Source organism: Sinocyclocheilus anshuiensis, unplaced genomic scaffold (assembly GCF_001515605.1).
Source record: "Sinocyclocheilus anshuiensis isolate Anshui unplaced genomic scaffold, SAMN03320099.WGS_v1.1 scaffold966, whole genome shotgun sequence".
In the NCBI taxonomy this organism is placed as follows: domain Eukaryota; kingdom Metazoa; phylum Chordata; class Actinopteri; order Cypriniformes; family Cyprinidae; genus Sinocyclocheilus; species Sinocyclocheilus anshuiensis.
The window spans coordinates 767,047-782,552 of NW_015540909.1; the positions used below are offsets into that span (position 1 = coordinate 767,047).

A 15,506-nucleotide genomic window follows, 5' to 3' on the forward strand; every position below is an offset into this window, starting at 1 on the left:
AGTCAGTGTTTACAAATGTGGAGAAGGAGGACCGTTCAAAAGTTGTTGTACGTTCAATGACACATATTCAAATGTCTTGTGTCAGTTTATCGTTTAAAATGGTGACTTCGTGTGAGTATCCTGGAAGTTTAAATCTTTTGAAACCTAACTTCCGCCTACGTCAAGCGTGACCTTTTCAACGTAATTACATATTACGTGAAGTCATGGACGCGCATCGCAGAGCAGTGCAAGGCAAGCATTTTTGTTTATAAAGCTTTTTTTTTTTTAGAAAATGACCGATTGTTTCGCTAGATAAGACCCTTATTCCTCGTCTGGTATCGTGTAGAGCTCTTTGAAGCTGCACTGAAACTGTAATTTTGACCTTCAACCGTTTGGTAGCCGTTGAAGTCCACTATAAGGAGAATAATCCTGGAATGTTTTCATCAAAAACCTTAATTTCTTTTCGACTGAAGAAAGAAAGACGTAAACATCTTGGATGACATGGGGGTGAGTAAATTATCAGGAAATTTTAATTTGAAAGTGAACTAATCCTTTAATGTCTTAAATATTTATTAAATGTGTTGTGCTAGCTGTCTAAAGACAGCTAGGAAATTATAATTAATTACAATGCTTTTATTATATCAACAGACCTTGTTTTTAGTAGTGAGGAAACAAAGTAAAAAAAATCTTATAATTGAATGAAACTAGTATAAATCCTATAAAACAAAAATAGTTTGTATTTGTGTTTCTAAATTTGAAATTATATTTATTTTGAAGAGCCACACAAACAAATCTGAACTGAACAGAATTACTCTTTAGGCTTATACGTCTAATAACGGGTACAAAAATAAAAAATAAAATATTAGTAAAAGACAAGCTTTTGTATATATAGGCTGCATGGAAAATAAATGGCGCCTGGTGAGGGGGTGCCTGACAAGAAAATCATTAAATATTGGGGTCTTTTTTTTATTTTTGAAAACCCTTGTTTTACGTTAGTTTGAGCAAAAATGCTGCCTCCTGCTATTCAGTCTAGTTTTACACATTTATAATCCCATTTCACTATCCTACTGTTTACTATGACTAGATCAGTTTTCAAGGGGACAGCTGTGTTTACTTCCTGGTTCCAAAACGACTTTCGTTTGAAGACCAATCACATCGTCATCATCAAATTTGCATATGAATATGAATTATTTGATACATTGTCAAAAAGAAGCTTTGAGTCACAGCCTAGTCTTTGGAGTCATTTGAGCAATTATTACAAAACACTTCCTGACTGTGGCATGCCACTGCAAACAACCGGTAGATTTAGCAGAAAATCTCCACGATTCAGATACAGCCCATGTCTCACGCTCGCCACATATTTGTTGGGCCATATGGACAACAATGTTATTCCGAGTCTATATTTCACGCATGCGTATTTCTATAGCGTCTGAGGACAAACGGACTATAGGAAAGAGCGGAAATGAACCCAAAAGTACCGAGGCGGTAGAAGGTGTCGGAGAAAAAAAGATGCGAGTCACTTACCGAAACGCACGGGCTAGAGGTTGCGCTTGGAGTAGGCGACCGCTGCACAGTTACCAACGCCATTCAGGCTCCGGTAAACGGATACCTGAGAGAAACTGGCGGTGGCGAGACAGACATAATTGTGTCAGGGGATATCAGCCGCAGCTCGTCCGTTGCTACTGCTCTGTCGCGCTTCCTCTCTGCGACTGCTCTGCGCATGCGCCGGAACCGCCAGCTGTCAAGATTCAGTGGCCTCAAGCCATGGTTAACTGTGTGTGTACTGAAGAAGCATGTGAAATTATGAGTTAAACACCATTTCAAAAAAGTCCAGAGTGGGGTTCTATTAATAATCTAGGTTATTTTTAAAAATACCACATGTATGTCCACTGCTATTAAATGAATAGTCCACCCAAAAATGAACATTCAGTCATCATTTTCACATCAAATGTCATTTTAAACTTGTATTACTTTATTTATTCTGTGGAATGTAAAATAAGATATTTTGAAAAATGTCATTGTATGGACAAAAATACAATGGAAGTCAATTAGAACAAAAAAATGTTAGATAAACAACATTCTTCAAAACATCTGGTGTGTTCCACAAAAGAAAGAAATTCATGCAGGTTTGGAACAACATGAGGGTGAGTAAATGATGACAGAATTCTTAATAAATTAATTGAATAGACTAAATAAATATAAGATATACATACAAACAAGTAGGCTATAAAATCGTACATAACATCTCTGTTATCTCAGATGATGGGCAGACAGGAAATGGGTTTACAGACAAGCTGTGACTTTTCTTTTGCTCGTAACCTCCACTCGCACACTGCTGTTTCACACATGCCAAAGAAAATGCAAATTAGTTCTTTGTGGCCCATGTGATACTTTCAAAGATGAATAGATACTACACAGTTTTGCTTGGTGGCCCTAAGCATTCGACACACACAGCTTCACCCAGTATGCTAGTGGAAACTTTCTCCTACCTTATTTTGCTCTATTTGCCTCTTACCATTCAACCACATCCATGGATCCACTGTTTACCTAAGTCTCACTGAATGGCATTAACAGTGAGAGTAGAGAAAATGAGATTAGGATTACGGCAGGTATAACAGAGTTTGGGTTAATGGTGGGATAAAATAGAAGGAATGCCGTCCAATGTATTGAACTACTTTAAAATCATTTAAAATATTCAAATCAGTTCATTTAAAAAAAAAAAAGGCATTTACAGAAAACCAGCACAAATGTAAACTCTTGTTTTAAAATGGGCAAAAATCATATCATGGACATGTAGTCTAAATATGCTTGTATGTCTATACACATAATAGAAATAACAACTGATGTACTCAATTACAAGCTAAAACACAAACCACTAAAAAGTAGGCCAACCTTCAATCAAATCAACCTTTGTAATATATGTATATGACATACAGTACTAAACATATTAGAAAACAACATGAACAACATCTGTAGAATTCAAATATTCGTAACACTGTTTGTTATGTAAGCCAGTTGCTAAATGAATAAAATGTGTGCTTTCTTTTTTTACAAAAGCATGATCCTAACTTGTCTGGGGTGTGGTGCTTGGTGATTTAGTGCAATACTAAAGAGATTGTCACCATCTAGTGGCAGCCTGTTCTCTTGCATATGGAAACAAGATTAAATATATAGTATATTAGCTGTATTTGAATAATTATTAACTATTTATCTTTAATTTTGCTTGAATTAGTTTTCTCTACATTCCTTTATTTAACATCTAAACATTTAATTAAAAATCGGTTAAGTTTCACTGGGAGCTTTATCAAATGGTGAAATTGTGGGGGGGAAATATGATGGTGCTGCAGTTAAAAACTTTATATTACTTTGAAATTCAGCTATTAAAATAATGAAACTTAATTCATGCACATTTATAAACATACAAGTTCCATACCTATGACGTCACTTTGTAGGCGGATCGGCTGTTCGCATGTGACACAAAGAATAGACAAAAAGCCTATAGGATTTTTCCATAGGCTTTTGGATTATCGCAAAAAATAAGCTCTGTGTTCAACCATAGTTCATGAAACGTACACGTTTTGTCCATCAAGATAATCTTCACAAAATAATATAACTGATTAATTTTGAAGCCTAAATAAAAGCGCCAGAACTTAAAAGCTCAACTTAGGCTATAAACGAACTACACCTCCACGGTCCTTCAACGTCACCACCACCATGCTCCCGACAACTTTTTCAAACTGATTTCAGTGAAAAGGATTTACTCTGTATATGAATTTTAACCCACGCTACATGAACCTTTTCATATAAACTGGAATAAATACAAAACTAGAGCCAAACTAAAACTGAAATGAGACATTAATAATAAATAGTATAGTGAATAAATGAAATAATCATAACTAAAGGACATATGAAAGCACGTATTTCTACATTTCGAAATAAGGTGCATTAAAAGTCAATAAATCCTTGATTAATATATTTAAATTAAAAACGTGTCTCCACGTACTATTCGATAAAATTCCAGTGCATTTCATCTATCAAATAACAGCAGAGTGAGCGAGTTTTTGGTTATGGTAAGAATAAACGTATTTGAGAGAATAAAGTACCACATTTCAGCTATCATTTTGTTAGGGTGGGTACACAAAATGTTATTTTATCCTTGCTTCTAGGAAATCCTCAATCTATATGCTTTCTAACAGATTCATGTGGCCATAAACATTTAAATTTAACGCGGCACTATGCATCGTTAAAGTTTCACTTTCCCCCGCTGTGACAAAGCCGGTAAATGTTGTGTTTACATTGAATAATCGTAATATGAGTTTACCTTATGGTACGAACCCAGAGTCTCTGCATCAGCAGGAAAGCGATATAACGAGCTTCCATCTGAAGACTTGTTGCATTTCGGGGCAAAGCAACAACAACAACAACAACAACAACAACAACAACAAAAAACCTTGTCGAACAACAATATCAAATGCAGGGAACTATTATATTGCGGGAAACTATTAACTGGTTATTCTACAACTAAACGTATTACAAATTATACTACGATTGGAAAATACTGTAAATTGATCAAACTATTCGGCGTGATGACGTTAAATGTCTCCGACAGCGCCTGTAGTCATTTAGCAACTTGTTAGCAACCGTCTTTTTTAAGAAACGTAACAGTTTAAAAAATCAGGAGTGGGGAGTAACTGGTGTGTTTTATGTCGTAGAATAAAACGTGAAAGTATCTTGAGCCTGTGTGAAACACGGACCTTATTTTAGGGATTTAACCGAAATCCCATTCAAAAAACCCCATTGACTCTGGGACGATGGAACCGGAAGTGCTAAAATGCTAACTCACTTCCGGGTTTTTGCCTACAAAGTGACATCATAGCTCGTTTACGGAAAAGGAATATCCTTCAATTCACATACGGCACTTTCATAATAATGTAAACGTAATCATTATGACTCATTTATAATCATGCAAAGAGTTATTTATATTTATCTTTTTTTGTAAAATAATTGTGATTAATTGCCTTCCGTTTCTGTTTTGCTGTTTTAACGTTGAAACGATTTTTAAATTATCGAATCTGCTATACGCTAGATATTTACCGAAGCAAGATGGCGACCTCTGGTAAACAGTAAGTGTCTCGTGTAAACTTATAGTTAATTTGTCCAATTACACAAGACATAGTTAAATACTTTATTGTGTATATCGACGGACATTGCACAATGGCTGTGTAAGCATGTTGTAAAACAGTATCTTGATAAGAATGAGCTAATACTGCTATCCCTAAAACACATGACCATACGGTCACGTTACCTACATTATAAATCGTAAATAAACTGTATTTACATGTTGCATTTTACTAAACCTCTAATTCGCTCTATGTAATATTATTGCTTTTTTTGTTTGCGAACTGTCCTTGTATGAAATTGGCAGTGCATTGGTTGCCTTCCTCTACTGGAAAAAAATAAAAAATTAGCTACAGCCATGCTATGCTGGTTCAGTGGTTTTAGCTGGTTTCAAATAGACGTAACTGGTATAATCTGGTCTTGGCTTGGCCAATCTGGTGTTCAGCTGCTTTTAGCTGGTTGGCCACCAAGCAAAAACCTCTCTAAAACCAGCTATGACCAGCCAAACAGCATAGGCTGCTTTTAACAGTTTTTGTTGTTGTTGTTGTTTTCTTCACCAGAGACAATGCTTGTTAAAAAAGATGAAAGTGTTAAACTAAGTCTTAATTAACCATGCCACGTAGTAAACAGTTACTAAGCTGTATTCATGCTTTTTTATGTGCATTTCAGGTATGGGCTCATTTTGCCCTTTGATATTCTTCTAGTCAATAACTAGAAGAATAGGTTACACTTTACTTGAAGGGGTGTGCATAAGACTGACATGACACCTACATAATCATGACATGACATATGTCATGAATATGAAGGTTTTTTATGCATGTTTATGACAACTGTCATTAAGTGTCATTCGCTCAGTTATGTAATTTTTAATGCAAAGATGACATTGTTTGAGATGTCTTTGTTATGGGCTAGGGTTAGGGTTAGGGCTGGGCAAAAAAAAAAATCGATTTTTCGATATATCGTTTTTTAAAATGTGGTCGATTCAATATCGATTCTCGAAGGCCACGAATCGATTTTTTTCAATATTTATTTCCACAAACATTGAACATAAGATGTACGTTAATCTTATTACTAGTCTAATCCACTAGATGTCACCCCCTTATTTGCCTTGCGCGATGTTACAACGGAGAGTCCGCCATTCATTCATTGCTTAAAATGGCGGATTCAGGAGCGTTCCCGACGTCAACACCACCTTCCAGGGCTCTACAGTGCGACTGAAAACTACTGCGTGCGACTATAAACATTTTTTTAGGAGCACCAGTGCGACTGACCCGATCATCATCATACTTGTGATTGCGCTCAGGGGAGCTTCAAATGTTTCTACGTGTTTTTGCAGCGTTGAGTAATGTATCACAGACATATCTCACGAATCCTTTCATAAGCAAAGTGAGAGATTCATTGCGCAGTGTAGAGAGCTTCGTTGATTATAGATGTGAGATCGAGATGAACTAAGATGAGTGCCAGCTTTTAATGATTTTTAAAGGAGTTTGTAAATGTGATACTGATTTAATACAATACAATTCAATAAACAAGAAGTTAATATTAAGTGACTTACATTGTCTGACTATAACACTATTGTCTGATTTTGCTCTATTTCGTCGTTGAAAATAGTTTGAACCAAAGTCACAGCTCAGCCGCTGCGCGTCTCAATTCAAACACAGCGGTGTCACGTTTATGATTGACCTGCGTTTTTTAAACGAATCTAGTGATTCATGATTACCCATTCATAAAGACAGTCACTTGATTCATTCCTGAATGAATCAGCCATTCGAATTAATCAATTGAATGAATGATTCAGTGATAAAAATCATTGACTTACCGCCACCTATCAGAGGTATGGAAGCGTTTTAGATTTCGCAAGCATGATGACAAAAATACTGTGGACAAGAACAAAGCTATATGCCAAACAGCTGATGGGCCCTATTGACTTGACTTCCATAGTATGGAGAAAAATATATGGAAGTCAATGGGGACCAAAACAGTTTGGTTATTTGCATCAAAATTCTGTCTATTCATTGTATGCATTTGAAATATAGAGTTGGGTTTTGTTTTATTGTACCCAAGTGTACCTAAAATAAAAAGTGTTTAATATACAGGTTTGTGGCTCTTAATTTCCTATTAATTAACCATTTGTAATCTTATGTTCACTGTTCATTTTTTATAAATATAGGATTTGTATTATATCTATATTCATTCATTTAGTCAAATCGAATCGAGAATTGAAATCGAATATCGAATCGGAAATCGAATCGAATTGAGAGCTTGAAAATCGAATCGAATTGGAACATCTGAATCGATACCCAGCCCTAGTTTGGGTTAGGTCAAATAATGTCATATTTGCATTAAAAATGACATAACTGAGCGAATGACACTTAACGAAAGTTGTCATAAACATGCATAAAACCTCCTTCATATTCATGACGTGTCATGTCATGATTATGAAGGTGTCATGTCAGTCTTATGCACACCCCTTCAAGTAAAGTGTTACCAAAGAATATCAAAGTGTAGTAAAAAAATAAAGTCATTTGTGCTACAAACCAGTGTGTTCATGATTATGATAATAAATGAAAAAATGTGAACACAAATAACAGTTTGCAATATCGAGCAGCATTTTTGGACAGTTAAAATAATTGCTCTTAAGTAAAAAATAAGCCAAATATGTGTATCATACATACATAAACTAAGTCTTAATTAACCATCCCACATAATAGATAGTTACTAAACCGTATTCATGCTTTCTTGTGTGTATTTCAGGTATGGGCTCATTTTGCCCCGGAAGAGTGCATCAAAATCTGCCCCTCTCTCCCGCCCCTCTGTGTTTGGAGATGATTCTGATGATGAGGTGACAGCTCCTATGAATCTGCATGCTGCTTTCTCTACACTTAATTAAGCACACTGTAATAAAACACAATCTCTTATATTGTAGACCTCAGTTGGGGAGAGCTTGCAGAAGGAGTCGGTCAAAAAGAAGATGATGAAGCAGGTAAGAATGGAAGACATCCCAAGAACAGTTGCATGATTATGTAATTTATGGTGTTGAAAATATTTTTTTTCCCACTTCAGACCCGTCTTGAGATGCAAAAGGCACTTGAAGAGGACAGCACTGTCTATGAGTATGATAGTGTATATGATGATATTCAGAAACAGAGACTGGAAAGCAATAAGAAATTGCTAGGTGGCACAGACAGAAAGGTATATTTTAAAATGTTATTGAAAAAATATTCATTCGTCCAACATAGACACATTTTTACTCAATATAAGTCTGAATAGCTGTTACATTAGAGCATTATGTTTTGCAGTCATTTGTCATGGTAGCACACTGCAATTTCCACTTGGCAACAATTCAAATTCAAAATGAACATATTTGTTGTTCTTTTAGCCCAAGTATATTAACCAGCTGCTCCGTGCAGTCGAAGAGAGGAAGAAGGAACAGGAACGTCGTGATGAGAGAAAGATCCAGAAGGAAAGAGAAGCAGAGGGCGAGATGTTTGCTGATAAAGAGGCCTTTGTCACCACAGCTTATCGCCAAAAACTTAAAGAAAGACAGGAGGAGTTGGAGAGAGAGAAGAGGGAAGCAGAATTAGAAGGTGAGTTCTTGTAATATAATTAATTGTTGTTATGAGTATTAAAGTGGACATACAGTACTTAGTTTTTGTTTTCATTTTTAGCTGCACTGGATGTCAAGAAGCAGAAGGATCTTAGTGGATTTTATAGACATCTTCTCAACCAGACAGTCGGTGAGGAGGCAGTGCCTGATCGTAGTGCTCAAAGGTGAGGCATATGCTGGTAGTGATTTACAGATTGATATCCACCTTATTGTGCAACATGGAAGTAACATTCCAGTGAATGTGTGAGACTTTAGATTCATTATCTGCTGTAGGTCAATAACTAGAAGAATAACAAAGTGTAGTAAAAAATAAAGCCATTTGTGCTACAAACCAGTGTGTTCATGATTATGATAATAAAGGAAAAAATGTGAACACAAATAACGGTTTGCAATATCAAGCAGTATGACAGACACTTTTTGGACAGTTAAAATAATAGCTCTTAAGTAAAAAATAAACCAGATATGTGTATCATACATAAGTACAAAACAAGCAGGAACTTCAAGTATAAAGTGCATAAAAACACAATTAAATGCTCTAGATAAATGTTACAGATCAATGTTCTTTTTGTACAGTTCTGCTCATAAGTTTACACACCCCGTAATAGTTCACCCAAAAATGAAAAGTTACTCACCCTTAGGTGAGAGAAATTTAGCATTACATCACTGGATCACCAATGGATCCTCTGCAGTGAATGGGTGCCTTAAGAGTTTAAACAGCTGATAAAAAAATAGCAATCCAAAAGTAATCCACACAACTCCTGGGGTCCGTTTTTGTACCTCGCATCTGAGATGATTTGAAAGATTCCAGATCTTCTGATCGTCATAACTGATCTCTGGCTAATTTGGTTCTTCAAACAAATTGGCAGATTTGATTAAAATATCTGGATTAAGTTGTCTAAGATTACTGCGTGTTGTCATGTTCTGAAAAGGGGTCTTCCTGAAAAGGGCAGATGTATCAATACTGGAAACCACGATCAGCAATGCAGCGATTGGCTGGCAGCAAGCCAGCAACATAATGGCATCATATAATTGAAAAAGACACCTGACAAAAAACTTGACAAATTTCTGGACCTTTATAAGGAAACATGAAATGTGATTCCCAATTATTTATTCCCAGTTTTTTATATTATTCATATTTATATCATTTATATTCACGACATTTGTACAGGCTTTACATTTTTATTTTAATGTTGTAATTAGCAATTCCGTTTTATCTTTGAACAGATTTGTTATGTGACAGCATTAATTAAAGTTTCTTAAGGGTCAAGATCAAGTTATCTGCATCTCCTGCGCTCTATCAAGCCACTCCCATAATAGCTGTCAGCACTCAAATTAATGCACGACTCATATTAACTGTAGTGTATAGCATGTGTGTAAGACTCCAATACAATTATAACATAATTGTTTCATCACTAATAAATATTGCAATGAGTAAAACTGGCTGTGTCTATAGTATTAAAGACTACACAACATTATTATATTATTTTAAAATTAATTTTAAAATTATTTTAAAATATTGTCCCTGGACCAGTTATGGTACTCTTGTAATAAGGTAGCAGTGGCTGGGAAAGATTTTAAGTATCAGTTCTGCTTAAAAAGATGCAATCTAATCCTGTTTACATGAAATAAGCCTGCTCCCGAGCAGGTTTAAGCTTATGGACCTGTTGCTATGACAGCAACTTCAGGATGAGCTTTGAAGAACCAACCAATCCGAGATCAGTCAAATCCAGCTGAGTTATCGACATACAAATAACAGACCCCAGTCCCTCAATTAATCAATCAAAATGTTTTTAAATTCAAACCTGGCTAAAATATAACTGCTCTATCCATAATAGATTTAAATTCATATAGTATGAGAAAGGAGATACATTGAAACTCAAATTACATCCCTAAGTGAATTTGATATCACATTTTAAAATGCAGAAACTATTTGTAGGTCTTTGTAGCTCTAATAAAATTAATAATCAACTTTAACTTGTTTTAGAGAGGAGAAAGCTACAGGCTCTGCAGCAGCAGAACGGTCACCAACCCCGGAGCCCACAGTGAATCGAAGAGAGAGCGAGGCAGAATCCCACAGCGATGAGGACCAGAGTGATAACAAAGCTGCATTCACTAAGACCACCACAAACAGCAATCACTCAAAACGGCAATACAGACAAAAATCCCCTCTTTCAGATAGTAACGATGAGCGAGAGCATGAGAGGGAAGAGATTAAAGAAAGGAGTCACAACGAAAAAGACAGGGATAGAGCAAAGGATAAAGATAGAGAGAAGACCAAAGACAGAGAAGACAAGCACAGTCACAGAAAGGAGGACAGGGACCGCAGAAGAGAAAGGGAGCGAGACAGGGACAGAAAAGAAGACAGAGGCCGAGACAGGGGGGACAGAGACAAAGATGACAGACATAGTAACAGGGACAGAAGAAACAGCAACCCAAAAGACAGAGAACGAGACAGGAAAGGTGAGCAAGATCGAGACAGAAGAGACAACAGTCCAAAAGACAGAGAAAGACAATGTAAAGGAGAACGAGAGAGAGACAGACGAGACAACAGCCCAAAGGACAGGGAACGGGACCGCAAAGGAGAGCAAGATCAGAGGGACAGAGAAAGCCAGAAAATGGACAGCAAAAGGAAAACCCAGGATGAGGAAAAAATTAGCGAGAGACAGACGGACAATGATAAAGAAGAAAAAGTTATGGCACCCGAGGACAAAAGTGATGCACAACAGAAACATAGTAAATTTGCGAAACACAGCAGTGACCAGACTGTAAATTCAGCCAGAGAGAGATATCTGGCCCGCCAACTTGCTCGTTTTGCTGCAAAGCCCTACATTGAAAAAGATGACGACTAGCAAATGGATTGACCCTTCATCTCCCTCTTTGAAACCGTATGTATGGGTTTGGTCAAGGCAAATAATTTAAATGCTTTAGTGAGCCTAAGTGTTTGTAAATTTGGGGAGAATGGAGCTTTTTCTTTTTTTGTAAACTTCACTTTATTGTCAAGAGTTAATAAAGAAAAAAAACAAACACAAAAAAACTGAATGTTAATTGTGGCAAAGCATCTTGTTTGCTGCAGTGCAGTTGATTTTTTTTTTTTTTTGCTGGATTGTGTGAGAGATTTTTTCCATAGTTTTCAATGTCTTAGATTTGAGGGAGGGTTTTAAAAAAACAGATGGGAAAGGGCAATTTATTAGCCAACTTACCCCTTATTTAAAAGCAATGTGGTGTGCAATGCACATCCAAAAGTTCATGATTCTTAAAGTCGCCATGAAACGGAAGTTGCGATTGTCTTTTCTTCTCTACTGTGACATCTATCCGAGTAAAACGGCATCTGAAATTAGAGGGCGGGACTTGATTTCGTCCTTCGGGAATTGATTGGATCGTTGGAAGGTGGGGCGTTGCTAACAAAATGGAGGCAGATCTAAATGCCAGTTTGCAGTTAGTGGTGGGGGATTTCTCTCCACTGGATTCACAGCTGACACCCAAGCACGAATAAATGTTTTAAGGATGACGACGACGATCAACGGCACAAAACATGCCTAAACGGCGCGCGCGCGCGAGAGACTGCCTCAATGACTGAGCGCGTCCTCCATCAGGTTGTCATTCATGGAAAAAAATTAGTTTGCGACGTCCTAAGTAGGCTAATGTTGTCGTAATATCCTAATATCTTTTCGGTGTTTAGGGGTAACGTACTCCCTTATGACTGGTGTCAGTGCTATAAAGTGAAGCATCAGCTTCAGCTTTCCCCCGGTCGTTTATCCCAGCATGTCACTAGCTCCGCCCTTGCACCATAGCTCATAACCGGAAGAGGAGATTAGTCGTTTTGAGGGGGAGGGGAGGTTAACGTTTTTGATTGAAGATTACGAGGGCATATGAATTAAACAACAAAAAAAATGAATTGCATGGATAAATTTATAATAAATACCGATATTCCATTAAAAAAAAAAAAAATTTAATTTTGATTTCATGGCGACTTTAAAGTGCTAACATGTCAGGAACTTTCCCCCACCCACAGAAACATGATAAATGAAAACACAATATTTGAATGAAGAACTTTTAATAGGACTTAAATACACTCAACATACAAACATGAAATTCATAGGACACAGCAGTTCAAAGAAAACAAGTCTGAATATGAAGATTAAGGATAAAGCGGTCCAAACCTCCGTCAACGTAATCTGTTGGGTAAATGAACAATCAATTTAGGTCATTTGCAGGCCATTTTTCCACATAAGCTAAACCTTTTTTTTTTTTTTTCAAATCAGAAAACCGTTCATCACCACTGATCAATCTGACGGTAATTCCAGCTATTATCAGTTTAGGTTTCATCATAAAGAACTCGGTCAATATTTAAAATAACTAATAGCATTTCTGCAGAACTCACCATAAATTTGTGAAGTCCTCGGAAAACACCTAAGAAGACACACACCGTTAAGGAACCGCTCATACATGTTTTAAATACTTGGTATACATTTAGTGTGCTCAGAAAACCGATCATCACCACTGAACCTTCTGACGGTAATTCCAGCTATTTTCAGTTTAGGTTTCATCACAACACATTATGAAAAGAGACATTATTGAGAAAATGTGACTTGTGTCTTACCAACAAACAGCCGTATTTTTTCCTCAACACGTAATCGTTATTTGCTGCTTCAGACCAGAAAGGACTTGTCAGCGTTCGCCTCGTGTTATATGTACTAGTCTTCTTCTTGAGGATCTACGAGTTTAGACGCCACTTGGCGTACTGCCCTCCACAGGTCAAAACGTATAGTTCTTCCCGAACCCTACGCGCGATCCGCTCATTTCTGCCAACTACTGGAAAAACCTACGAACACATAAAACCTAGTTAACTCGCACCTACGCAATACTGTACATCAAATCGTGTGTTGATCATCCACAATACATTGGGTTGTGGTTGACGTACGTACGCCTCCAATGGTACGATCCTTTAACGCCAACAACAACAACAACAAAAACACGTTTATAAAGGAACTAGATTGCTTATTTAAACAACCTTTAGCCCTTAACTGTGCATTAACATTCTATATAAAAATTTTCAATTGCTATGGACGTGTTATATTTGACATAGGCCTATATTCCTGTACACGAATTTACGCTGATTTCATATTAATCTTTACAAACGTCCAAGGGGCATGTTTATAGGTTTCCAGGTTGGACATATGGCATTATGAACATTAGTAATGATACAGGAGTACGCATACCAGCAACAACGTCATCTTTTCCTAAACGAACATTTATATAAAAAACATCCCCCACGTGCGTATATTACATGAACATGCGAACATGCGAACTGAAGGAAATAAACACGTGATGCGTGATGACGTCTGAGGTCTAAATATGACGCTGATTGCTATCGGCTAGCTGGCTACGTTGTTTCCCTCCATCAAACACTGAGCAGAGACCGAAAGTTAGCAAGTTGATATCCTAAACGGACAACTCCGGATTCACGTTTGTTATACCTAGCCTTTCGAGTGAGGAATTCTTTGCTGGACGTTTGATTAACCAATCTATGCAGAATAAACGGTAAGTGATTAAATCTGTTTGTTGGATAAAGTGCGTTTCAAGCCGGATTGCTAGCAAGTTAGCATTTGTAGTGAGCCATGTGAATGTGGAAGTAGAAACTTTGCTTATGGCATTTGTATATCTGTATGGTAGATTAAATTAATCGAAAGGTTTTTGAAACATGTTACATTTTGAATCAATTGACAGCAGCTCGTTACAGCGCCACATATTATTTGAAACAGAAACTTTAATGTAAGCACATAACGGCTAACTAACTACCTTTCATTTTTTTGGCTCCTAGCTGTGTTGGTTTGCACTAGTTGGTGCAAACTGGTTCACTCAGGTTTAATCCGGCGCAAACCAAAATATATAATGAAATGTATTGGTGAGCTTTAGATATTAATCATAAAACCACACATACACAAACACAAAAACAAAACAAACAACACATTCCCACAGCCCGTAAGTCAACAGGCACATTACATTTCTGGCGCCTAACATTGCTAATATACGTCAAAACGTGCATGAACAATAACAGACATCACAAGTTATTTAACGATACCTGAAACAAATCTCTTTACCGCACTTCATATGTATCTGACACATGATGTTTATGTTTGTGCTGTTTTGAAATGTATATTCGTGTTCTCACATTTCTCTGCTTTACCTTTAGGTTATAGCTGGTGCGCTTAGAATTCTCGTGAAAGCACATTTGTTTCTGGATATTTGAACAAGTATGAAAATTAATTATGCAAATTGGAATATTCTTTTTAAATACGCAGCTGTAGTATCTTGATATGTTCAGTTAGATTTTGTGGCTGTGTACAAGCCACCATTCCTAGTTTATAAAATCAACTTTATTAACCCTGCAAAGCCTGACATATCAAATCATTGTTAGAAGAATAATCAAATAGACCGTTTTATTTAAAAAGCCCCCCAAAAAGTTTGCATATGTTTTTATGTATTATATCATATAAAGAAACACCTTAGTTTTTAAAAAATATATATTTTTGTTTATTTTGAAGCAAAAATATGCATTTTGGTGCATTTGCTGTTATTTTACATGGTTAAAACATATAACACAATGTAATACAGTGATGACATTTTAACATGGCAACCCTCTACTCACATTTTTTTGTTTACTCGCCAGACTGATATACTATTTTACACGCACACACACATGCGTTTACTTTGCTATCTAAACGGGGACATTACATAGACTTCGATTGTTTTTATATACAGATAGTTATACACTTTTTAACCTAAACCCACCCCTACCCCT

At 36.5% G+C, this 15,506-nt stretch overlaps 3 protein-coding genes and 1 long non-coding RNA gene across 4 annotated transcripts in view; 2 read left to right on the forward strand and 2 right to left on the reverse strand.

Annotated features, from left to right (window-relative positions):
• LOC107689202 (protein phosphatase Slingshot homolog 2-like) overlaps positions 1-1,715 on the reverse strand; it is a 34,920-nt gene extending 33,205 nt beyond the window's left edge. The window contains exon 1 of the mRNA XM_016487134.1: positions 1,504-1,715. Within this exon, the coding sequence (XP_016342620.1) occupies positions 1,504-1,566 (63 nt within the window). The 5' untranslated portion in view covers positions 1,567-1,715. The remainder of the gene's footprint in view (positions 1-1,503) is intronic.
• A 3,301-nt stretch (positions 1,716-5,016) lies between these two features.
• LOC107689203 (nuclear speckle splicing regulatory protein 1-like) lies at positions 5,017-11,697 on the forward strand. Its single transcript, XM_016487135.1, has 7 exons — positions 5,017-5,102; positions 7,852-7,939; positions 8,024-8,080; positions 8,161-8,289; positions 8,477-8,684; positions 8,766-8,868; positions 10,689-11,697. The coding sequence occupies exons 1-7, from the start codon at positions 5,083-5,085 to the stop codon at positions 11,551-11,553; spliced, it is 1,470 nt and encodes a 489-aa protein (XP_016342621.1). The 5' UTR covers positions 5,017-5,082; the 3' UTR covers positions 11,554-11,697.
• Positions 11,698-12,747: 1,050 nt separating this feature from the next.
• LOC107689206 (uncharacterized) lies at positions 12,748-13,469 on the reverse strand. Its single transcript, XR_001634312.1, has 3 exons — positions 13,305-13,469; positions 13,086-13,114; positions 12,748-12,879 (listed from the first exon to the last, which is right to left on the reverse strand). It is a non-coding gene; the product is annotated as an uncharacterized LOC107689206 (long non-coding RNA).
• Positions 13,470-14,050: 581 nt separating this feature from the next.
• LOC107689218 (nuclear pore complex protein Nup98-Nup96-like) overlaps positions 14,051-15,506 on the forward strand; it is a 6,003-nt gene continuing 4,547 nt past the window's right edge. The window contains exon 1 of the mRNA XM_016487144.1: positions 14,051-14,245. The gene's annotated coding sequence lies outside the window, so the exon portion shown is untranslated. The remainder of the gene's footprint in view (positions 14,246-15,506) is intronic.

Coding starts and splice junctions, on each gene's coding strand:
- LOC107689203 (XM_016487135.1), top strand. CDS start 5,083: ATGGCGACCTCTGGTAAACA. Junction 5,103..7,851: donor ATGGCGACCTCTGGTAAACA/GTAAGTGTCTCG, acceptor TGTGTATTTCAG/GTATGGGCTCATTTTGCCCC. Junction 8,685..8,765: donor GAGGGAAGCAGAATTAGAAG/GTGAGTTCTTGT, acceptor TTTCATTTTTAG/CTGCACTGGATGTCAAGAAG.